Here is a 25132-nt window from a genome sequence, read left to right as displayed (position 1 = left end):
CAAGCATAGTCCCTATAATTAGGCCCTGCGCTTAGGCGACAGGGATGACTCCCTTTACAAAGAATTGCCTGTCTTCAGAGTGATGGCAGTGCCCCTTCCCTTTGGGGGTCATGTTCTAAGACAGTCTCCCCAGTAGCCCAGTAGATGGGCTAGTAGAGATGCCCAGTAGCCCAATAGCCCAGATAGTGGCAAATCTTGTATACATGCCATGTTTTTTCCTCTATGAAATATCTGTGATAAAATTTAAGTTATAAATTAGGTATGGCAAGCTGCGTGTGGTGGCACATGCCTGGGATCCCACCACTCAGTGGGCTGAGACAGGAGGATTGCAGCGAGTTCAAGATCAGCCTGGGCTGTGTAGCAAGAAAACAAAACAAAAACCAAAAAGGCATGGTAAGAGATGAGGAACTAATAATAAAATAGAACAATTGTAAGAAACACTCTTCTGTAACAAAGTTATTTAAGATTTATGAATTATTTCTGGAATTTCCCATTTAGTATTTTTGGATTACGGTTGACCGCGTAATGAAGCCATGGATGGTGGAGCCTGCTATGCTGTCATCCTGGGCTAAAGGACAAGGTCTGGGTTGTCTAGGCTGTGGGAGGGTCAGGCCACTGTTGTCTGAAGGTCTCAGCCTGCAGGGCAGCGTCACTCGGGTTCTTTGCTGGCCTTCTTGAATGGGTTTCTTCTCTGTAGAACCGGTGATCCTCGCTCCTTAGTCATCCTGGAAGCTCACACTGGCTTACAGAGGTGCTTCTGAGAGCGTCCCCACCCTGTTCCTAATCCCAGACAGGCCAGAAGGGTCCTTGTCTGGTCCCTGAGGTGTCACGGTCTCACATTGGTGCTTTCTGCAGAGAAAACAAAACCATGTTGAAATAGGGAGAAATCCCAGCAGTCGCCTCCTTGAAGTAAGAGTTGCATAACAGGCCTAGGAAATGCCCGGCCCCTGTGGGTCAAGTGGAGGGACTGAGCTGTGTGTCACCCAGAGAGAGGAGAGGATTTCCTCCGGCTCGCTGGGCTTCTGGGTCTGCCCGACATAGCCAGGCAGAGACTCCAAAAGCTGCATGCCCCAGGGTCCGGCTGGCTGTGTCCACCATTGGTTCCTGCTGGCAAAGGCTCCTGACCTATGTCTCATTGTGCGAAAGCTCAGGGAACATGAGCTGAGGCTCTGGAAAGGCCACCAAATTAGGAGACAACCCCCCTGTATCTGAGTGCCAATCCTGCGTTGACTACCTTGGAAAACCTGCATAAGTTGTTTCTCTGGACTGGGCTTCTCCTCCTGAACTGCAAGACCTGAGATCCTGTTTGTGAATAACTTGTATAAACCTCAGTGCACTAAACACACTGTATCAGAGGCAGAATGCTTAATGATTGCAGCTGGCCGGGATCCAGCAGAGGCCCTGGGGCTAGACTGTTCTGGTGAAGTGCCGGGAAAACTCCCAGTGCCTTGCTTTTCTCATCTGTAAAATGGGAGTAACAGTACCTAGTACACAGCGTCCTTAGGAGAACTATAGTGATATCTGGTTCACGAACTTAATTCTTGTCCATTCTGAGACCAGAATCACAGAAAGAATTAAGTTCGTGAGGAGAAGTAACATTGTACTTGAGATGATCCACCTGGAGTGCTGAGAATTAGTACCATGCTGGGGGAGCTGGCACACACCTGGAATCCCAGCACTCTGGGAGGCTGAGGCCGGAGGATTACAAGTTCAAGTGCAGCCTGGGCAGCCCAATGACTTAGTAAGACCCTGTCTTTAGAAAAAAGCTTGGGGGTGTAGCTCAGTGCAAAGGCCCTGTGTTCAATCCCTAGTACTTAAACAAAAGTCCAGAAACATGGTAAGCACACAGCTAATATTAGCTCCTGTTATTATTCCTTCTGGAAGTATATTACTGAAGCCCCGGGCCTGTTTGTCTATCGCTGTTGCAGTTGTATGTCTGTAGTAGTTTTGTAATGTCTTGACTTCTGCTCCACCATTTATTTGATCTTGTTAGTTCCCTTTTGCAGGCTGGAAAAGCCATGTACTGACTCATTTTCATAGTTGAGGAAACCGAGCTTCCGAAAGAAACACACCCCAAACACGGGCCTTGCTCTGCCGCCCCAGAGCTGGAGTGGGAGGAGGGAGAGAGGGCTTCAGGCTGATGCAGACTGGTGGGGGCCTGGGTGCAGATGCTGGTGTTAATGACAGCGATGCCTTTGAGCTGGGTTCAGGCAGATGAGTGGGAAAGGACTAGGTTTTGTCATAGGGCCCAGCTTCATTTGTGGGAGGGAAGAACCAGAGTCCAGGGAGTGCCAGCAGGAAATCATGGCACCTGGAAAGTATGCCGTGCAATTCGGGGCTCCAGCGTATAGTTAAGAGTTCTTCAGTCAAATCCTCCAGGATCCTTCAGAGGGTTGGACATAAATGGAGTGTTTCTGCTGTAGAGTATTTTTGACTCTGTCTGGCTTCTCTGGCACTTATTTCAGCAGAGTCAAAATTGCACTGAATTAGGGGTTGACATTTGGACCAGTCTGAGGATTCCTGTCTAGATTACAGTATAAAAGTGACCTTTTGGGAAGAGTATGTGTTGTAGTACCTTGGACCACTAGGGTACAGTTCTTTCATCTGAAATTGGGAATAGTAATTCTGCCTTCCCTCCCACTTTTCAAGTCTACTAACTGCATCTCAGGAAAAAAAAGCAGGGTTTGCCGGGACACAGTTTAAAGGTGCTAGGTCACATGTTTGTTGTCAAAGTGGGACCCTGTGAAGGGATGAAATGGCCCACTGGGATGGAGCATCGAGACTCCCTCTTCCGACTGCAGGATTTCCCGCAGCTGTGCGTGGCCCCGGGCGGCTGACTTCCTCTAACACAGTGTCTCCCATATCTTGTGTGGGGACAAGGATACCACCTCTTCCCTTGGGACCGAGGAAGAGGTGAGACGTCAGAGCATGCTCAGAAGGACCAGCCCACTACTGGGGACAGCAGCCACGAGCCCTCTGTGGAACTGTCGTTTTATATCGTTTCTGTCTTCACTCTTATATTTTGAGAGAGCCTGTCCCTTTGAGTTCCAGCCAGATGAGTCTCAGGATGTCATGAGGAGGGACCCCAGGACAACAGAGGTGACGGACTCATGATCTTGCCAGGGGACTCTGTGCTTTTGATGCCATCTGGGTTCTTTCCCACCTTGCTCTCTCCTGTGTCTGCTTTCCTTGATTGCTTTTTTGTGTAGACATAGGTACCTCTGTCTTGGTTCCTCCTGGTCCCACTTTTCCCACAGTGCCCAAATTGGAGGTTTGGCTGGCGCCTTGCCTTGCCTGGCCTCACGATGGGGCAGAAGATGGAGGGTGACTTGGCTCGGCAGGCCTGGCTTCTGACTCATGGTGTGTCTTGGTTGCAGGGTGCTCCTTGCACTGACACAGGCAAGAGGATCCTGGGTGTGCTCAGGCTAGCAGAAGCCTGGCTTAAAGTTGCAGGGTGGCAGCTCCAAGGAGTCAGACCGAGAGGCGGGAGGACGCTGCCTGCAAGCTGTGTGCACAGGACTCGAAAATAAGGAAGGGGGCCGGGTTGTCCTGTGAAAGGATTTCTGCTCATAATTGGTTCATAATTAATGGGTGGCAGGAGTAACAAATGTGGGCTGGACCAGCATCCAGATAAGCAGCTATAAATTAAGCATGGAGGCTTAGGGTTTGCCTGGGTGACCTTTACCGGCCCAGGTCATGCCTTGTAGGGTGAAGAGAGAGCCTTGAAAGAGACAGGGCAGGTGACAGCTGTGCCTTCCAAGGAGCAGAAATGATCTGGAACCACAAACTACTGAGGCCTGTTCTGGAGGCTCACATTTGTGCAGGTTTCCTTGTCATTTGGGGGGAAGGTAACGGTGCAGCTGGACAGACTTCCAGTCCTCTTCTTCTCCCTGTGGGGAGCTGACTGTGGAGGCCACAGGGCTCTGAGCTGGGCTTGAGGGAGGGCCTGAGATGATTTCCTCCCAGCAGTCACTCCAGCGTTAGAACCTCCCAAGTCCCATGGCTTCTGAAACGGAGTCTCATTTCTCCAAGGGGCCAGTGCAGGGATGGGGATGGGGTGTGGGCACAGACCTGCTGCCACCAGGATGAACCCTAGTTGAAACCAGGATCTGGTCCTGAAGCAGAGCCCAAGGAGATGCCCCCCAGAAGGAGAAGGTTTTTTGTGAAAGGGTTAAGAACCTAACGTGTAGGTGAGGCTGAAGATCTCTCCTTTAATGAAATCATGCTTGAAAAGTTTTTTTTTTCTTGAACCTTGGCTTCTTGGGCAGTGTCTGAGTCTTTTAGTCCACTGGTTTATGGAGTCTAGGAAGAGCAAAGTAGTAAATTAGCTTGCTTTGAGCCAGGAGTGGTGGTGCATGCTCATCATCCCAGCACTTGGGAGGCTGAGGCAGGAGAATTGCTGCAAGTTTGAGACCAGCCTGGGCTACATGGTGAGTTCAAGGCCAGCCTGAACTACCTAACAAGACTATAAAAACTCCCCCCAAAATTGCTTTGAAATTTACTGAAGATTTAAAGTTAGTCCTTAGAGCTTCAAGAATATCAGCCCTACTTTTTAACTGCAAAAACAATATAAATAACAATACAAATAAGTTTCCACATTGGAAGGACTGAGCTACTTCTGTGCCTCCAACACAGTCTTTGAAGTTTCGGGAGGAGGTGGCTAAGTTGAGACTGTGGTCTGCTATTAGGGTCTCTGCAAATGTGAGGCACGGTGGGTTCCCTTTGCCCTTGGACTAGCGCGGTCCCATCACAGACTTTTGCGAGGGCCCTGTGACGCTTGGCCTGGCCTTGGCGAGAGTCCTTGTTTTCCAGCTTCGAGTTCAGGATCTTTGGATTTTCTGCAACCTAATCATAAGAAAGCTCTTGAAATTCTCTCTCAGTCTCTGAAAACCAAAAGTTGCTTCAAAACTGAGCTTTCACCGAAAGCTGCTTTAAATTGAAAACAGATTTCTGGTGTTGGAGTAGCCAGAATTGAAGGGACTGGGAAGCACTGGGGGCCTTTTTCAACCCCAAACCAGCCAGCATTCGAGTAGTTGCTTGATGGTAAAGGGCAGGAAGCAAAAGGAGGAGAAAAAAGGCAAAAGTGGGCCTTTCTGTGTATGCACGGGTATTGTTGCCTTTTAGGTGAATTCTCATTGGCTTCAGATAACCTGAGGCCCACTGAAGAGCAGCGCTAGGAGAGACGTGTCACTTGTCTGAGCCTCTGTATCTGTCTGCAAAATGGCAGGATCAAACGGGTGACCTCATGGGAAGTTTCCAGTCTCAAATTTCCACTCCTCGTTCCATGGGGCAGTGTAACTTTGGGAGCTGTGTTTCGACTCTGCGTGGAAAGTGTGGACCCTCAGGCTTTGAAGAGGAAGTTGGGAAGACCCTTGCGGTGGATTCTGCGGGGAGGGCAGGGAGAGGAGCCAGCTACCCAGGTCCCTTTTGGGGCTGTCCTGTCCCTGATTTCCAAAGTCCCTGCCTAGAAATTACAGTTTGTTTAATCTGTTGAAATCACCACCAGTAATACTTTGAAACTGCAAACCCAGGCGATTCCAGAAATGCTCAGTGGCCGCAGCCCCACCCTGGAACCAAGGGGAGACTGTGGCACATGCTTCTGGGAGGCCCTGTTTATAGCTGTCTGCCTTCTTCCTGCCAGGACCTTTCACAAGGTCCCCATCAGGAAGCTGAGTCATCCAGGGGTCGGGCAGCGTGGCCAAAGGTCACCCAGCACTGCCAGCGGCACAGATGGGGTCAGCCAGGCCTTGGAAGGGAGTGGTGTGCGAGGGGACAGAGAGGGGCGCTGGGGAGGCTCTCTGAAGCACCCCCCACAAGCAGGGGGCTTGTGTGCCCCAGAAATGGCACAGAAAGGAACCGTCTCCTGCTTCTTTCCCTCCATCTCTTCCTTTCCTGAACGCACAGCCAAGGTCAGAGCCAAACAGAAACAGCACTGAGGGTAAGATGACTCACGTGCCCAGTGTCCAGGGCTCGGCACGGGCCTCCGGTCCTTAGGCCACATCCCGGGCTCATCTCCTGGTACTCAGCGGGCTTCAGGGGACGCCGGTCCTCTCTGGGCCTCATCCACGTTCCCCTCTGCCCCTGTGCCCGAGCCCCTTCTATATCATGTGCTTTACCTGCCTCACCTGAGGTCTCCACTTTGGTGTCACTTCCAGGACCCTCCCCAAGTCTCACTTAGGTCCCTGCGTCTGCCCTCCTAGTATCTTCCACTTTTGCTTCAGGTCATTGAGAGTTTTTTTTTTCTTTATCTGATATTTGGTTTCCCTTTTCTCCCCCTATTAGACTACAGATGCCTTGAAGGCAAGGACCCCACCTGCCCTGCCTGTCCCCAGCCACCAGCAGTGGTGACATCCAGGTGGTGGATAGGTCTTTCTGGCACAGGGAGCCTGTCCCTTTTACCCATGGAGACTCTTGCAGCCTGAACCCTGCTAATAGGCAGCTTTGGCTTAAATTGCATGCTTGCGCTCCTTGTTTTAGGAGTGGGTTTTAGCCATAACGAGAGGTTCCTGTCATTCCTGAAAACTTGAAGATGACCCCCGCAACACACATCAGCAAAGCATAGGGAAATATTAAATCACGTCGTAAGTCGTCTAGCTTCAGTTTAGCATGTGGATCCTGGAGGCTAAAAGCTGAGTCTTCTCATGGCTCCCTTTGGGGTGACACCCTTGGAATGGCAAGCCTGGGGTTTCTGATGTGTTGTCGCCTGTCCGAGTTATTGTCATTTCATGTGAAAGGGGAAAAGTGTGAAGAAAGGAGAGTGGTCCTGGAGCCATGACCAGCCCCGACTACCCACGCATCGTCCTGCATTACGGGGATAATCTCATAGAAGCATTCAGAGTGATGTCTAGGGAATTTACCTGGGCACCTCGTTTGACCACCAACACCCCCGAACTCTGAAGCCCAACTTGAATGGGGCTCACGTCTTTGACTGTTCCTCTGCATACAGAGCCCCGGGTGGTGGCCAGGTCCGAGTGCTGGGGACACAGATGTGCAGCAAGGGAGCTGCTTTGCGCATTCCTGTGGGTGAAGCTTCATCGTCCTGCTGTCCTGCCTGCATGATTCTCTGCAGCTCGGATGGAGACGGACACAGACGCATCCTGCACATAATTACAGGTCATCAAAGGGAATGAGCAAGCAAAGGCTGGCGACAGGAATGCTTTGAAAAATCCTTTTTTGTCCTGTGGATAATAGGCTAATGATGGGGCATGCTCTAGAATGTGAAGCCTCTGAAGGGCGTGAAGTTGGCCTTGCAGAAGCTGGCAGGGCCACACCCGACTTGGAGATATTCAAGGGGTTCTGAGGTACCCAGCTCCTTGTTCTATCTGTGGATTCCAGGAGAGCCGGTGCCCACAGGGTGCCAGGCCCCTCAGCTCTCCTGGCACTGATGCCCAGGGCAGGTCTTGTAACCACTGGGCCTGTCATCTCCCAGTCTCTCACAAATGCTAGGCTTCTCCATGCCTGAGCTCATCGGGTGCTGCTTGCCGGGAGAGTCTCTTTGGGGTGGCATGGGCTGGACTGTGCCAGCAAGGGAAATTCTACGTCCTCCGGCCAGGTCAGCAAGTGGGAAGAAAGAGGGCCTGTGCTCTGTTCTGAGCATTTTGCCTTCTGCTGTTGAAGCATTGCCTCTTTCCCAGGACCCCGTGGGCTGACTTTCCAGACATTTCCTCCCGTAGCAGCCTTGGGGCCAAGAACATTGTATTTTCAGGGAATTACTTACTCTATGCATTTGAGGTCCCTGGCGGCCTTTACCCAAAACAGGCAATCAGACAGACAGACAACCAGCTAGTACAGATGTCATGGGAAACCTCAGGGAATTATTTGATTGGGCTAGGATTTTAGATTCTGAAATGCATCTGGAGTGAGCAGTTGATCAGACTTAGGATTTTTTTCATTGTGACAAAATAAACATCAAATTTATATCTTACCTTTTAGCATACGGTTCAGGAGTGTGTGCTATGCATCCAGTCTTAAATCTTTTCATCTTGCAAAACTAAAACTGTGACTCTTACATAACAAGTCCTCATTTCCGCTTTCCCCCATTCTATCTTCCCTTTGAATTTGACTCCTCTAATTGGAATCTATTCCACTTGTTCTTTTATGATGGGCTTATTTCACTTAGCACAGTGTCTTCAAGAGTTAATCAGTGTGGAGGCATGTATCAAAGTCCTTCCCTTTTAAGGGTGGGTCATATTCTGTTGTATGGTAGAGCACATTTTCTGTATCTGTTCATTGATGGACCCTTGGGTCACTTCTAGCTTTTGGGTGTTGTGTACAATCCTTCTATGAGCATAGGTGTACAAATACCTGCTTTCAGTTCTTTTGAGTGTATACCTGCACATGGAATTGCTGGATCCCATGGTAATTCTATTAAATTTTTGAGGAATCACCTTGTTTCCCACTGCAGCTATACCATTTTACATTCTCACCAACAGTGGACAAGGCTTCTAGTTTTTCCTAAAGTTCTTTTGCTTTACTATTGTTAGTCCTGGAGATTGAACCCAGGACTTTACACATGCCAGGCAAGTGCTCTACCACTGAGCCACATCCTCAGCCTCCTTTGCATTTTTTAAAATACAGAATTGCAAGTAGTTGCAAGTAGACCTGATGCAGAGTGACATAGACTTACTTCCCCAAAAGGAAACTCACCCATGCACCTACACACACAACCTTTGGTTTTTCCAAAGGTGCTACCGGTTTTCACTGATTTAGACTGTTACAGACTGGAGAGGACCCCCTTACAGCTTGTTAGTACCATTTATTCTTTCAACAAATACAGTATTTGGAGTTGTAATAGATGATGAACAAAACCCAAGAAACCTCTCACTCCATTTAGCTGACGTGCTGGTGGAAATTCATGGTACTTACTTGAAAGCTGGTGCCCAGAGAGGTGAATTATTGCCCAGAGTCCCTGTGAGATTTATTGATACAGCCTGACAGGAGTTTAGGTCTTCTGACTCTTCGAACAGGGCTGTTTTCTTGTGCTAACATTTAGGGGTACATTTTGGAGTCTTGCCCCTGTGTGGTAGCATGAGATGCTCAGTGTAAACATCTGTGCCCTGTAATATGATTCCTCCAGAGCCTGAGGGACCAGAGAGCCACAGCTGCTGTGTCCCCTAGGCAGAAAGAGCCCGAACCCACAGGGGCTTCCCTGTTCCCAGTCGTGTAACTGACCTTGGCTCCCAGGGCTGTGGCCCACAGTTCAGAGGTCAGTGCGAGTCCTGAGGAGTGTGGTGAGCTTGTCACTCCATCCCCAGCAGCAGTGTCAGGGAATCTTGGTCCTCCAGATCCCCATCCAGCCATGACCCCGGACTTTAGCACCTATCAAAGGTCCCCAGAACAGCACTTGGCCCAGAACAGCCAGATCAGGTGAGTGAGCTTCCTGGGGCCTCTCTGTGCCTGTGTAAACCGATGCTAGTACCCTCCTCCCTACAGGGAGCTATCCATATTTCCTTTATTATATAATCAAGATTAACTTAAGCCGGCCTTTCTTTCACTTAGAAATGGGGAGGGAAGATAGGTGAAGGTAGGAGGGTCACAGTCCCTTAAGGTGCAGCCAGGGGCAAGTCCTGTTGGTCTTTTGGGCCTCAGTTTCCCTTCTGTGAGGAGGGCAGGAAGCATGGAAGGGCTGCAGGGGTAGTGGGCACCGTTCTTGGGTCAGTGTCCAGTGGTGGATCCATCCGGAGGGCATCCTCTTTCTCCTCCTCTTCAGCAGGGGGAGGTTATGAAGGGATTAGTAAAAATAGCATCTTTCTAGGAATTTGCCGTTTATCAAAAAAGAAAACAAAAACAGGAATGAAAGCAGCAGGCAACTGTATGCCTGATGCCAGGCACAGGGCCTCCAGGAGACTAGAAGGTAGGCATTAGTATGAGCCCTGCCACAGGTAAAGAAATGGGCTTGGTGAGGTAAGTCACTTGCCTAAGGCCACGCTTTGAGGAGGAAGAGGAAGGTCAGAGATGGGCTGCATGTGCAGCTGTGGCTCTGAGCCTGTTTTGCTGGCTCTAGGCCTTTTTTGTCTATCATAAAGGAAAAGCAGTGTCACCTAGCCAAGGTTTGTTGGTCACGGGATTGGGGTAGTGTGTCATTTCTGTAAAATTCATACTGTGGCCTGCAGTCCCCAAGCCAGTACCTTGTGGTTGGTAGCTTTCCCCTGGGATCCTGGGGACTGCGGTGAGGTTGTTTGGGCCATCTATCCTGTTCCTATTCTGTAGCCTAATGGGATTCAGTTGCAATGAAGTCCTTTGTGCCCAATGGCCCTTTCTCAGCATGCAGAGAGGAACAGCTGCTCCTTCAAGCAAAGTGCAGCTGGTCTTGCTGGTGGTCCAGGCCACCTGTACTGACAGAGGTGATGGTCCCCCCTTCCAGGTAGAGGACACACTGCAGCCTTTCTAGGAACCAGTGCAATGACATGGACCATCCCAGTGTCCTCAGTCTTGAGCATGGCACATGGCCTGGAGGTGATGCTCGCTGTGCGACTGTTGAGGGAATGGATTGGGGACTGGATGGACTTCAGACCTGTTCTCTCTGGTTCTGCGGTCTCAGCCCTGTGCTCCAAAGGGATGCTGACTTCTTGATACGTGAGGTCTCCCCTACCTCCTGTGCCCTCATCCCACCCCATTCTGATGGCGCTTAGACCTCTGTTAGTCTGGTTTTCTCAACCAGAGTATCTGTTCCTTAAGGTAGAGGCTGTCTTCGAGTCTTGAGTGGGTGGTTGAAGTAAGTCTCTGTGAGATTCTGCAATTGGCATTTTCAGCAAAGTATGGTTGGAAGATTGTCAGAGGGGCAGGGTCACCTCCCAGCTCTAGGAGCTTGGACCAGTCCACCATGTGGTTTCCATGTTAGCAAAATGAAAGGGGAAGGTGATGGCCAGCAGAACTCTGAAACCAAGTGGAAGCTTACAGGGAGCCCCACTGTGCAAAGCCTGTGGCAGAGCTGTAGGGACCCTGTGTGACTCTCTGGGCACGTCCAGGTGCCTGGGCTCTCTTCCTTGCCCACATGCAGCATGATCTGCTCTTTGGAGGGTTACTGTACTTCACTGTGGACTCTTGGGTTAGATTCATTCCTCACTGTGCCACTAAGGCTTCAGTGGGTTTACCTATATTACAGGGAAGTAAGACACCTTCGGGGGTGAGGCGAACTGGAGGAACATTCTTGTGCCTACTTGTAAGGAGGGTGTTTATGAGCCAATGCATCCCCAGGGCTCGCTGAGTCAGTGGGAGGCCCTCACAGTCATCTTTATTAGCAATGAGTTAAATTTTTGGAAGCAGCTCTACCATTGGCATATTTCAGCCTTATCCTGTGAATACTGCTGTGGCTTGGATGTCCCCTCCGAAAAACACGGTGAAGTTTAATTGCTATTGTAGCAGTGCTGAGAGGCAGGACCTTGAGGAGGGGATGCGGTTGTGAGGGCTGGGGTGCCGTTCTCCTGGGAAGCGGGTTAGTTATGTGGGGAGTGGGTTCTTGTTAAAAGAGTAGGTTTGGCTTGATTTCCTTGGCCTTGCATGTGCTCCCTTGCCCTTTTGGCTTCTGCCTTGTTATGATGCAGCAGAGACCCTCACCAGATGTTGCCACACGCGCTTGGACTTGGAGACTGCAAGACTATGACCCAGATGCACTGCTGTTGTTACCCTCAGTTGGTGGTACCCTGCTACCGCAGCAGGAAGTGGACTGAGACAAATACTGAGGGAGAAGCACTGCTTCCGTCCGTCCAGTGCCCTGCCTGCCACGACCTTGGCCAACATTCAAGCTCTTTTTCAGGAGACAGAATGGGTTTGAGTTGATCAGCTCTGGGTGGGACCAGTGGCCTAGCCGATGGCCAGGGTTGTGGGACAGGTTGAAGCTGTGGGATCTCTGTTGGAGAAGGCTCACGAGTACCTATAAGTGCACCGCTTGCAGGCTGAGTGTAGACAGAGCCCTCCCAGGGTTAACATCCTTGCATGGACGTTAACAAGTGAGAATTTAGGTAATGTCAGGGCAGCTCCCCCTTTCCCAGGGTCAGGCACATGGGAGGTGGCATACAGGTGACTTCAGGTGGTCATAGAAGCAGAACATCGGGGACAGAAGAGGAGTTGGAGATCATCTGTGATCCGGTACTGTCCACCCCTTTGACAGGTTGGGTTACCTGGTGGTTAGGAATATGACTCTAGAGCCGGATTACCTGGTTTCTAATCTTACTCTGCCCTTGGGGCAAGTTGCTTAGCAACCCTGTGCCTCACTTTTCCCATTGTAAAATGGGATAGCTAGCTCTTACTGTTATTGTTTCTAGTATTACCATTGTTTTGTAAATACAGGCACAAGGGGCTCAGAGAAGCAAGTTGATTGGCCCAAGGCCACACAGCCTGTTAGAGCTAGATTGGGACTAGAACCTGTGACCCAGCCCTCTCCTTTTCTTTCCAGGGCAGGTGGGTAGGAGTGACCCTAGCTCAAATTTCCCTACAGCCCAGTGCTTGCCCTTCTTTGCTGTTTCCCAGTGGGGTTAGCAGTTGCATCCCTGAAGTCCCAGGAAGTTACCTGGAATGCTGGGAATTTGTCTCACCTCTAGGGCAGGGGTTACTTAATCTTTTGGGGTGGGCTGCAAATGAGGCGTTCCTGCATTTGTGGGGTACACTGGCCTTGGGCCCGGTGTGGATTCTTTCCTCCTTCCTTGCTCAGGCTGTGAGTTTTCGACAGAAGGGGATGAACAAGGGCTGGCTCGGAGGGTCAGGAATGTGGAAACAGCATCCTTTGAGCCCCTGCAGGGCTGTGAGCTGCTGCTGTGGGTAGAAAGGGAGCCCTGTGTGGTGTGCGGCATTACCATGGCCTTTTGAGTGGCTGCGTAGCCGCAGCTTTGGAGAGAGTGGTATCGGTCAGGTGGCCCCACAGGGTGGGCTTCAGTTATGTGGGCCTGCTGCTTCCTCTCAGGTGCAGAAGACCCGGTCCATCTGGCTCACCATTCGGCTTTTCATGGATCCCACCTCTTTGCTGTCATGAGCCATGGAAAACACCCGACTGTAAATTCTCCACTGTTCAGCACGGAATGAGGGTTTCCAGTGGTCTGCCTTTCTTCCTGCAGACATTTACAGTGGTCTCACGCACACTAAGCTGCTGGCCCATGCTGCTTTCCCACGTGGTCCTGCGTGTCCTGCCCAGGACTGTTCTCCTGTCTGTGCCTGGTTTTGTGCCCCCGCTAAGTAACATAGTCCAGAAAATCAGATAGTATAGAGGGAAGTGTAGTGACAGCTCAGTTCCTTATGGCTTGATGCACGGTCACACATTTTTTGAGGTGCAAGTGAAGTGGCCTCTTTTTCTGGCCACCCTGGACATAATCTAGGACTGAATCACACACTGTGGGCTGTGCAGGGGGAACTGGGGCTGGTGCTGTGGCCTCTTCCCCAGGAGCCCAAGAAACTTGGTTATCGGTGTGGTGACAGAATTGGCTCTTTCTACCAAGCCTGTGATGGGAACTGTTCACTTAGTCTTTTTGCCCCAAGAAGCAGCAGTGCCCTCCCCACTGCCGAAATATGGCCCCATGGACCCTGAAGGTTCCAGGATTCTGTCTGGAGAACGTGGATAGTGGTGTCCTGGATGCTTTGCCGTCTGTGCCCCACACTTTAGAGACTGGGAAGGCTGGACTGAAAGGATAAATGTGACTCTCTGAAGATGTGGAGCCCTGTGGGACACAGGGGAGAAGGCAGAAGAGCTGGAATGGTTTGTTCCCCATGTACGAACCTACTTCCTCCTGCCCCCAACATTAGGGTGCCCTGGACCTGAAGTGTGGGGCTTTGCAGGGTTAGCTGGGTGTGTTCTCCCAGGCCTCCGGGCTCCTTTCGTCCTGCTATACCTTTTCCAGCTGATGTTTCTGGGAGCTGGCCCTTAACTTGCTCCAGAGTCGTGGCTCTTTGTAGTCAACTGGGGGGGCCATTTTCAGAAGCGTGTGTCTGGAAGTCCCCTTGCTGGTGAGTAACCATCCTTCCTTCCCACAGCCTTTTCAGGTCAGGATAGTGACTATTTTTAGGAGTAATTTTCTCTTGGGGTCTCTAAGATCCAGTTTTCCTTGTGATTAAATATACATGTATATGTGTATCTGTATGTGATTGTATGCTATATAGGAAAGTATATTCTCTTTGTGTATAGATATTTGCCAATTTGGAAGATTTCTTTTTTTTTTTTTTGGAAGATCTGGATTGGAATTTGGAGCTGTGGATAAACTTAGATGTGTCTCGGAGCAACATGAATGTCGCAGCCTTCACTCTTGCTTAGCGGGTGATTGGGAATGATGCTGCACAGCGTCCCCCTCCCTGTGGGTCCTGTTTTGCATGGGATCTCAAAGGCCTGGGGTGTGACCATTGAAAACTCTTTTAGGAGTTTGTCTTCTAAAGGAGCATAGCCAGGGAGCAGGTTCTGAGTCAGGACGCCAGGTAGAGGTTCAGTGTGTGCTCCGCACTTTGATGTGGTGTCAATCCCTGCATTGGAGCGTCGGCGCCTCCTAAGGACTCTGGAAGGTGGGACAGGGCTTCCAAGGCCTAATGAGGTTTATGGCTTTGCTGTGGAAGCCAGCAAGGTGCCAGAGAGGACTCTTCCTCCTGGCCTGTGCAGTCATGCGTGTGTGGTGTTTGGGGGGGGACTTGCTCTTCAGGATGGGCACCTTGGCCTGTCCTGTCTGTCATAGGTGGCTGTTGATGTGAGCTGACCTTGTGTCTGGAGAGTGGTATCAGCAGGATCACACTGCTGGGTTGGGCCCGGGGTCCGAGTGGGAGAGCTGGTGGCCAGGGTGCGGATTGGGGGCACCTGTAGCCAGTCTGGGCATTCACTGTGGTTGGATTGAATAAATGTCAGTGCTGCTTGGGTACAGCTGGCAGCTAGGATAGGATGAAACTTCCCAGTTTGATTTTGGATTCTGACACAATCCGGGGCCTGGGGCGTGGCAGCCGCTGCTCGGCGTCTGTCTAGGTACCCGGGTACCTGCGCCTGGCTCCCTTCCTTTGGGAGAAGGTCTGGGGCAGAGACCGCTGGGCAGCCTGGATCTCAGCCCTGGGTCCGCCCGGAGCTTGCGCTTGCCCTCTGTGACATGTGCTTGCCTGCATGCAGCTCCCTCCCTGCACGGTTTCCCCATTGTCTCTGGCACCGAATGGATAGGTTTCACATTATCTTCTCCTAATCCTACAAATACCACATGCACTTAGGGCACAGGAAGTTTTTATTTTTGGGAAGTTGAGAAGGGTGGGGTGGGGCCCATTAGTGGGCTCCGGGTCTGACAGGGAGTCAGCAGCGGCCACGTGCTGGGTCTGGGCTGAGGGCCCCTACCCGGTTCAGCTTACCCTCCTCTCTTTTCTGGGCCTGGGCCCAGCACCTAGGACCCTCAGCCATGGGATCTTGGGCGAGTCACTGTCCTTCTGGGGTCCCAGTTTCCTATCTGAAAAGGCAGGGTCAGGGCTACTGTGCTTTCTCCCCAGGGTCCTCCAAGCTCTTGTTACCTGATCAGCAAGTTTGACTGGGACTAAACTGCATTTTCCATTCTTCCTCCACCCTTCTCCCCACAGGGGGAGATCAGGCCAAGCAGGCAGGCCTTTCAGCCTGGCACTGGCTTCTGGGAGAATCAGAGGAAAGGGCTGGCCCTGCACCCCATGCCAGCCTCAGCAGTGCAGGTGTAGAGTCTGTGTCTTGTGCTAAGCCCTCCTGCAGTCCTGGTTCTGAGGCCAGAGGGGACTTGGTGCAGGCCACATAGTGAGTGGCAGACCCAGGCCAGATACCCTGGTCCCCTGGTTTCTGGGGAAATGTGTTTTCCCCTTCTGCCTCTTTGAGAGCAAACTACAGTTATGCAGGTGGGCATGGAGGATGTGGAGAAGGCACAGGGGCGGCAGCAGCAGCAGCCAGGGGTGGGGTGGGGGGGTTGGGTGACCTGCTTATTTGCTGGTCTGTTCCGGTTTCCTCTGCCTGCTACTGTGGCCTCCTGTCTGTGGGCTGCTCACTGCTGACTGTCCTCTGTCCCCTGCAGGGGCTGTGCAGCGCTGTGTGTGTGTGTGTGTGTGTGTGTGTGTGTGTGTGTGTGTGTGTTCCCTTCTGACACCTGTACGTTCTGCACTTCCTGCCTTGAGGGTTCTATTTGCCTGTTGTCTGCAGCTGTGTTTTCCTCCGTGTGCTCAGCAAAGTGTGACTGGTTAAGTGAAAAAAGGCTGAGTTGCCAATGACAGGCATTTAGGAAGGGCCTTTTAGACCTTGTTGAACAGGTTTGGGTCCTGAAGGGCTTCCTGGCCCCTGTAATATGCTAATGTGCGTTCTGAGTTTCCCAGAGGTGAGAACCTCCTCGCAAACCTGGAAGGGATTGGGAGGCAGAGGAGGCAGAGGGAGAGCTGGGCAGGCAGTGAACCTTGGCCCAGCCAGGAAAAGGGACTCGTGAGATTGTGTGTGTGTGTGTGTGCGGGTGTGATTGTCATTGCTTTTTGATTTTTAAGTATATTTTATTTATGTATTCATTAGTTTATTCAAGTGTGAATCTTAAATCTGTGTAGTTTCACTTTATCATAACGGCCTTCTCTATTATGAAATATATTGTGCACTAGAAGAATATGTGTGATGCACATCTCAAACTATAATAAAGTAGATACCTGGTAACTCACGACTGTGCTGAAGAAACACACCCCACTCTGAATACCTTCGTCTCTCAAAGCCATGTGAATTTGAACAAGAGGCGAGCGAGTGTGGACAAAGTCCTGAGACCAGGTGCTGCTCCCAGACCAACCTGGGCAGGCAGCGGGTCAGAGGTCAAAGGGCAGAGAGCTGCCCAGCGCTGGGGAGCAGGGCCGTCCTGGGTCAGGGCCCTCAGCCTAAGCCCCACGCAGCTGAGGATCCGTGTGGGCGTGGATGGGCACCTCGGCCCCTCCGGACTGAGTGTTTTCCTGCCTCAAGTAGGGAAAACCTGCCGTGTAAAACAAGTGTCCTTGTGCGGATGCAGCCAGAGACGGGATGGACAAGAGCCATCTGAAGGCCTCCAGTATGCGAGCGTCCCACCTCCCCAGCCCATGCTGAGCCCCAGTCACAGGGCCTGACCTTTCTTCCCGTCTGACCTCTCTGCAGATGGAAGGCTTTGCTCTGGGGAGCCTCAGAAGCCCCAGGGCCCTTCTTGGAGCTCTGTGTTCCTGGGCATCATGGGGAGGGTGGCAGGGGAGGAGCGAGGCTGGTCCCCGGGTGTGGATCCCGGCGTGGAGTGGGGGCCGTGTGTTGTACCTGGCCCTATGCTACTTTCTGGGAGGGGACAGCAGGATCACTTCTTCTGTCGTTGCTTTTAATCTCTGTCTCCTCTCTGCATCCTCAATCATTCATTTCCTTTTTTCTCCTCTCTTTTCACTCCCTTTTTTATTTTTTAAAAAGCGGCAAAATACACATAACAAAATGTGCTTTGCTAACTGTTTTTAGGGTTAACAGCTCAGCACCATTAAGTACATTCATAGTGTTGTGCAGCCGTCACCAGGGTTCACCCACAGAACTCTTTCTCTTGCAAAACCAAGATCTTGTGCCCATGAGACACTCACTGCAGTACCTCCGCCCCAACCCCTGGCCACCCCCACGCTCCTGTGTCCGACTATTCTAGGTTGGTGGAATTAGGCAATGTTTGTCTTTTTGTAACAGGCTTATTTATTCAGCACAGTGTCTTCAAAGTTCATTTGTGTTGTAGCACGCACGGGTCAGGATTTCCTTCCTTTTTAAGGCCAAATAGTATTCCATGGAGTTTGTTTTACCCTTCAGCCCCCGGTGCACACTTGGCTTGCTTTTACTTACTCCCTAACTTCTTCTCTTTCTCCAGTCCCACAAGGTAGGTCAACCCTCTTTTTTTACATTTTATAGGCAGGGCCATACACTTTAAAGAGAGATAAACGCATTGTCTTCTCTCCAGCACTGTCTTATTTCTTCTCTGCCTGCCTCTGACCTCTTCTCTGGGGCTAATGCGGGCTTGCTCACTCCTGGACCCTTTTCTGTGCTGCTTTTTTGGCACCTTGAGTGGTCTGTTTTCTTCTCTTTCACATGTTTCATTTGTTTTCCCCCATTTTCCTTACCCTCCCCACCCCCGTTTTTCTCATTCTTTTATTCTCTGCATGCCTGTGCCTGATGCCAACTAGGTGCTCCCTGTGGGTAGGAGGAGAGAGAGTGCTTAGAGATGAGCGGGCTGCGGTGGGCCGCCCAGCACTGGGGGCCATGTGCTTCTGACACAGCCCGTGTGCTTCCGTCCCAGCGAGTCCATTAAACATGGCCGTTCATCCATTCAGCACATATTTAGGGGGTTCAGAATAAGTACATCTTACCCGGCATTGGGGACCTGCAGTGAATGGACCGGAAACAACCCCCACTTCTGTGGGGCTCATTCCTCTAGAAAGTCATACACTAGAGCCATGTCGGCCTCCATGAATCACCTTTGTGTACCCCCCTGGATGCTCCTTTATTATTACCAACAATGTGATGGAAATAGGCGCGTATTATCTCATCTAATGTGCTCAGCCATTCTCCCAAGCTTAGAGAGATTAATGTGCCCAGGGTCACACCATGAACAATGGGATCTGAAATCACCCCAGTTCTCCCTGATGCCACAGCCTGGGTTCTTGACCACGTGTGGAGTTGTACTGCCTGCTGCCTGAGCCTTACTTTTGATCAAAGATGAAGCCAGATCAAAGATGAGATGCCTAACTTACTATTTCAGATATCTTTTAGGAGTTAGTGCTAGAGGGCCGCTACCTTCTTCCCAGGGGCAGTGGCCTCCTGGTGCCTACTGGGAACGGCTTGCATTCCCACTTCCCAGCAGGTAAGTGGAGGGGTTGTGGCCACAACTCAGCTGCCCGTGGTCAGCACACTGATGTCTTTCTCTTGGTCTTGTTTGCTTGTCATGCGTTTGCTAGGTCAGCCACCTCAAACCCTTTCTGGAAGGATGAGAATAGAAGTCATTTCAAACAATCTGCAGGTGTGGGGAAACTGATCTGTCCACCTCCAAGGGGCGCCCCCAGGTGTCCAGCGGCTGCCTCTGGCTGGGCTGAAGATGTTCTCACCAGGCTGCAGAGAGAGGAAGAGGAAAATAGCGAGTTCCTAATAAGCCTAGGTTTAATTTGAAGCCCCGGGGCTTCCTGGGGAAGAGAGTGTCGGTCTTGAGGAGTTGGCCTAGGGACCTTTGTCCCGTTTTCAACCAGAGAAACCTTTCTTCCTTTTTACATGTGTTAGCTTTTCTGTGTGGTTTTGTTTGGAGATAAAAGGCTGCTCCCATCAACAGTTGGAGAGCCCCTCTGCTGGGCTGGAGGGGCGGGTGGAAGGGAGGGTGCTGCTTTGGTGGGACTGAGGCAGCCTGGGTGTTCCTCTTACCTACTTGTCAGTCAGGGTTTTCCTGGGAAACAGATCTACTTGGAAATCTCTTTTTCTTCCTGTATGTGGAGATTTATTTTAAGGAATTGGCACACATCACCGTAAGAGCTGGCAAGGCCAGAATCTGCAGGGTGGCCAGAGGGCTGGGTATGCAGGAAAGAGCTGATGTTGCAAACTCGGGTCAGGGCAGCCTGGCAGTGGAGTCTCTTCCTTGGGATACCTCGAGATTTTTGTCTTAAGGCCTTTGACTGATTAGATCAGTTTCACCCACATTATGGGATGTAATTGGTTTTACTCAAAGCGAACTGATTTAAATGTGAATTTCATCTAAAAAATTCCTTACAGACTCCTCTGGATAGATGTCTGATCAAGTGTCCGGGTGCCCTGGTCTAGCCAGGTTGAAACATGAAGTGACCTTCGTAGTTCCTCAAGTGCCTTTCACACCTGAGTGCTACAAGAGGGATCAGAGATCTTAAACTAGGTCCCTGCCTCAAGTAGCAAGGCTATGTACAGGAAGATATTAGGAACAAGACCTTTGAAAGCTGGCGTGGTGGCACACTCCTGTAATCCCAGCACTTGGGTGGCTAAGGCAAGAGGATCACTGCAAATTCCAGGCCAGCCTGAACTACATGGAGAGATGCTGTCTCAAACCGCAACAAGAACAAAACAAAGTTTTAGGTGTTGTAAAAATGAAATGTGAAAAGTCTTTAGAGGTGATGCATGGGTAAGGCCCAAAGGATTTGAGAAGTTTCCTAGTAGGGCCTGAACAGGAGCTTTCAGCATATGGAGGGCTCAGATTGCTGAGGCTACAAAAGACTTCAGGATCTGAGTGTAAACTGCTAGATCTCATAACATAGCTGGTGTCCACACCAGCAAGTGCAACCAGCCGTGCATTGAACATATTTGGAAAAATAATTGGCATCTGTACCGAGGATATACAGACTTTTATTTCTTGTCATTATCCCCTAAATAATGCAGTATAACATCTGCTTACACAGTGTTTTCATTATTTTAGGTATTATAAGTAATCTAGAAATGATTTAAAGTAATAGTCTCCAAACTTTTTGGCACCAGGAGCGAGTTTCGTGGAAAAAAGACATCCATTTTCCCATGGATCGGGAGGGGGGAGGGTTTTTTCTTTTTTTTTATTAGTATATGTTCTGTGATACATGATAATTACATTCCCTAGTGCTAGCATCACTGCCTCAGCTCCGCCTCATTAGGGTCTCATAAGGAGCAACCTAGAACCTGCACATGTGTGGTTCATGTATGAGGATCTAATGTGGCCGCTGATCTGCCAGCACACAGTTCAGGCAGCAAGGTGAGCTGTGGGAATTGGCTGTAAATACAGATGAGACCGGGTGGCTTCGGGGTGGTTTGGCCATAGACAGTTGGCTGTAAATACAGATACAGCTTCTTTTGCTCTCTTGCATGCTCAGCCACACACCTCCTGCTGTGTGGCCCAGAGCAGAGATGGGGGGTGTTGGGACCCCTGTTTTAAAGAACATAGGAGGTTGTACATAGGTTAAATGCAAATACTATGCTGTTTTACATGAAGGCTTTTTGATATGCCAGTGGGCCTCAAACCAATCCCTTGTGGGTACTGAGGGACAACTGCACCTCTTTACCCAGACCCCAAATTTGCTGTATTCATATGCATGATTTCATTGCTGCTTGCAACAAGCATGTTTTGTAATTGAAGGTCCCCAGATCCAGTAAGACTGAGGGATTCACCAAGACACAGCTTGACGGTAGCAGGGTATGGCAGGATCTTCTACCCCGATTCCACCCTCTGGATCCTTGTTCTTCCCCTGTTACTGTGTGCATGTGAGGAGGGAGCGTGCTAGGAGGGAGAGGATAACTGGATTTTCTTGGCCAGGGGAGCCCGTCTTTCCATCCTCATTGGCTCTCGCTTCTCATTTTCTCTTTTTACTCTCCCACAGACACGAATGCAGAGTTTGACTCCAGATCCCAAAGCCCGGTACACAAGCATCTATGGAGCCCTCAAGAAAATCATGCGGACGGAAGGCTTCTGGAGGCCCCTGCGGGGTCTCAATGTGATGATCATGGGGGCAGGCCCGGCCCACGCCATGTATTTTGCCTGCTATGAAAACATGAAAAAGACTTTAAGTGATGTTTTCCACCACCAAGGAAACAGCCACCTAGCCAATGGTATTTTGAAAGCATTTGTCTGGAGTTAGAAAGTTCTCTTCTTCGACACATCCTTCCCCGGGGCCTTCCTCCCCATGACCCAGCAGCCTTCGTCTTCAGCAGCTTGCTCATGAAAAAGGAACTCTGGGGTCGTGTGCTCACGCGCACCCAGGCACACGCACTCGTGCACACACGCACATGCTTCCCCGTCCCCTGCCTGCGCTCTCTGAGCCCGGGGCACTTCGGTGGCAGAGGTGTTTCAGTTCTCCCTGTTGGGGAGGCTTTTTTGGTTGTTGTTTTTTTTTAAACATTCAAAAACCATTAATGATCAGTTCTAGGAAACACCCTGAATAGAAACAAAACTTTTGAATGCTGGATTCAAAAAAAAAAAAAGTTATCTGGACAGCTTCTTTGAGACTATTTAAAAACTGGTACAACAGGTCTCTGCAACGCCAAGATCTAACTAAGCTCTAAAAGGTCAAGAAGTTTTATGGCTGACAAAGGACTTGCGCCACTGCGGAAGGCCTTTTCCACTTTCAGCTTCAGGAGATTTGGGGGTTTTGCCCCCCATCCTCTTCTGTGTGTCTGAGCCGTACTTCTCTGCACCGAGGGCTGCAGTAGCTTTGTGTGGTGGATGTCAGGGAGAGAGGCGGGTGGGGGGCTGCGTGTTGGGGCCCGCTCTTACATAAGGCTCACGGCCCTGGGCCAGGCCGGGCCAGGCGGCTTCTGCTCCTGTCGCGTGGGATTGGCTTTCATTTTGTTTTGTGTGAGTGTGGAATGGGAATGTGGATAGCAACACAATGCATTCTTCAACAGTGGAGCGTTAGATGTGGCCAGGAACTCCTGCTCCCCTTTTTGTTATACTCATAGAACCATAAAAGATCCCTTCATCAGCAGCAGCTTTAGCACCAAGTGTGCCTGGCTGCTTGAGCTTTTCAACAGCTGGCCACCCGCTGCATTTATTCAGACAGTCACCAAGAGCCATGCCCGGGTGCTCCCCTGAGCCCGTAACATCGGGGCTTTCCTTTTGCGGAGGCTGCCTTACAATGGTGTGGCTCCTTGCAGTAGGTTTGACAAAACCCTGTTTGCGTCAAGGTCTGCCCAGTGCTGTCCTGCAGCTGTGGCTGCACTTCGGACCTTCCTGGGAATAATTACAAGTGTGTGAGCAGGGAGTAGGAGCTGTCATGTGCATTTTGGAAGGATTAACCTGTTCTCCCTCATTCCTCCCCCTCCCCACGTTAATTTTAATCAAGAGGCAGTGTCACCCCAAAGGGAGGAATGGAAAGCCGAAAGCAAGATTCCAGGCCTGATTCAGGCTTTCAGTGTGCCTGGTTCTTGAAGCCAGGCCTGAGAAAACCCTTAGAGGGGCCACCGACCATGAGACCAATCCCAGCTTCAAAAACATGCCCTGGAAATCTACCAGATGCCCAGCTTCCTGCCTCACTCTTCTCTTACCCATTTTCTGAAAAATGCCTGGATTTTAATAAGAAATTTACTTAAAGGTTTCTCTTCCACCCCCTCACCCACATAACACCCCTTTTGATTGGCTCAGCTTAAAGGCATAGTATGCTGATCTCTAGACAAAGGTGAAGGACAAGAAAGAATTAAAATCTAGATGGTGGAAAAAGCCACTAAGTGTGGTTTCTGAGTGCCATTGAACATTAGCGGCCATTTCCTAGTGCTGACAAGAAAGAACATAAGGTTTCTGTAAGGTTCAAACCCGGGTAACTATATCTCTGTCAGCCTTCCCTGTGTCTAGTCAGTGCCTCCACACTCAGGTTAGGGTTTTAGGCATTGGGGCTCCGCCTGAGTGGAGCACTTCTCCTAATTCTCCTCAGGCAGCCCAGCCCAGAGTTCGTCTGACCTTAGGTTCCTGGGAGCTTCCTCAGGACACCCCGTGGCAGAGGGTAATTTTCTGGAGTTTGTTTTGCAGGGATAGCTGGGAGTATGGCCACCCTGCTCCACGATGCAGTAATGAACCCGGCAGAAGGTAATGTCCTGTGGCTCCAGGGAGGGTCAGTAGGGGACATGCAGAGGGGCAGGGATGGGCGCAGCAGGTGGGCAAACGGCTCCTGGACCCCGTCAGAGTTAAACAGAACTACTGGAAGTGTGGTCCTCGGACCCGCAGGCTCCTGGGAGGCATTTGAAGTGCTGCTTCTCCGACCCTGCCCCTAGGACTACTGCTGAAGTGGGGTGCCTCGGGAAGAGCCTGGGGATGTGTTGGAGCTGGCTCCCCTGGGACATTCTTGCAAGTTTTTCACTACTCCGAAACCTGTGTGTGCACATGTGTATACTCACACCGTACATACCTGAGCCTGGTTAACCTTTAACCTTTACCAACCCTAGACAAATTTGGGGGGAGCCTGTCAGAACCCAATCCTTAGGGCTACATCAAGTTTTTTTGTTTTTTTAAAGTTGAAATGATTATGGCAAATTTCACACATAGGCATTTGAATGTAGAGAACAGTGTTAGGAACCCCTGTGTATCTGTTACTATACTTCAAAAATTAACATGTGGCCATTTTGCTTTGCTTTCTTTTTTCTTTTTAACTTTTTCCTTCCCCTTCTGAATTTTGAAGCATTATAGCGCCAGTCTTGTCTGGGCGGACATGAGTCCTGCTAGATTTGTTTCTGTCCCGCCATCTTCCGCCAACTCAGATGTGACTAGTGAGATGTGGGTCCTGGTTCTCTTGCACCTGTATCTGGGTCATTCCTGCTTGGTGGTGGCCTTAGGTGACGTGCGAGTCTCTCGCAACCTTTTTCCCTACCCCAGAATGGTCCCTTGCCAGAAGGGAGAATTGGAGAAAAAAGCTCCAACAGTGTAAGTCTTAGGTTATAAATTTGCCTTTTTTTTTTTCTTTTGAGGCTGAAATTTTTTGTTTGTTCTCGGCTGTCTCCCGGGTCCTAGTAGACCCGGGGCTTGTCCTAGCCCTCAAAGCCATGCTGAGTCACACTGAGAGGTGGGGAGGGGACTCTACCTCTTGGGTGCTCGGATGGACAGGTGGGGAAAGGTGCTTACCTCCTTTTCTGCTGGCTTCCTCATGGCATGGTACGCAAGGTGACGGGGGCAACATACACCTTTCTCACTTTGATTTGGAAAGCAGAGCGCTCAGAGATGCCTGTGTTCTGTTTTCGAGCACACACACTGTCATTCTCAAGGGATGAAATGTCCTTAAGTAAACTTACTTGTCCCTGGGCTTGCTCTGTAATGAGGGTGTTCGAGGCAGTGTGTCTGAGGCCCGGAAAGAGATGCTCTTACATAGGCGGGAAGCAGTTTGTGGGAAACTTAAAATCCCCAAATAGATACACACATACGACAGTCATCTTGTGGAATTCCTGGGGGAATTCCTGCAGATATCAAAATCCATGGGCACTGAAATCCCTTATGTAAAATGGTCAAATCTAGCCTATGCACATCCTCCCTTATACTGCAAAGCATCTCTGGATTACTTGTAAGACCTAACCCAATGTAAATGCTCTGTAAATGGTTGCTATACTGTATTGCTTAGGGAATAATGATAAGAAAAAAATGTACATATTAGTACAGATACATTTTTCCTGCATATTTTTGGTGTAATTGGTTCAATCTACAGATGCGGAATCCATGAGCAGAGAGGGCCAGCTGTATATATCTTGAGGTGGTGCTGCTTCTTCACTTCTTTCTCT

General features: G+C 50.4%; 1 protein-coding gene across 9 annotated transcripts in view; it reads left to right on the top strand.

Annotated features, from left to right (window-relative positions):
- Slc25a37 (solute carrier family 25 member 37) overlaps window positions 1–25132 on the top strand; it is a 38562-nt gene that overhangs the window by 8777 nt on the left and 4653 nt on the right. For 2 of the 9 annotated variants that reach the window (XM_021261288.2, XM_087216810.1), the window contains exons 2-3: window positions 21259–21943; window positions 23400–23456. In XM_021261288.2, the coding sequence (XP_021116947.1) occupies window positions 23414–23456 (43 nt within the window). In that variant the 5' untranslated portion in view covers window positions 21259–21943; window positions 23400–23413. Of the gene's footprint in view, window positions 1–4877; window positions 5939–20480; window positions 20637–21258; window positions 22233–23399; window positions 23457–25132 lie in introns of those variants that run through there. The other 7 variants (XM_004848351.4, XM_021261283.2, XM_087216809.1 and 4 more) reach the window with 6 other exon arrangements.

Source organism: Heterocephalus glaber, unplaced genomic scaffold, assembly GCF_053883595.1.
Source record: "Heterocephalus glaber isolate CG9 unplaced genomic scaffold, H.glaber_assembly_v1.0 deba00001460, whole genome shotgun sequence".
Lineage (NCBI taxonomy): Eukaryota > Metazoa > Chordata > Mammalia > Rodentia > Bathyergidae > Heterocephalus > Heterocephalus glaber.
Note: the sequence above shows the minus strand (reverse complement) of the source record. Positions and strands in the feature narration are given on the sequence as shown.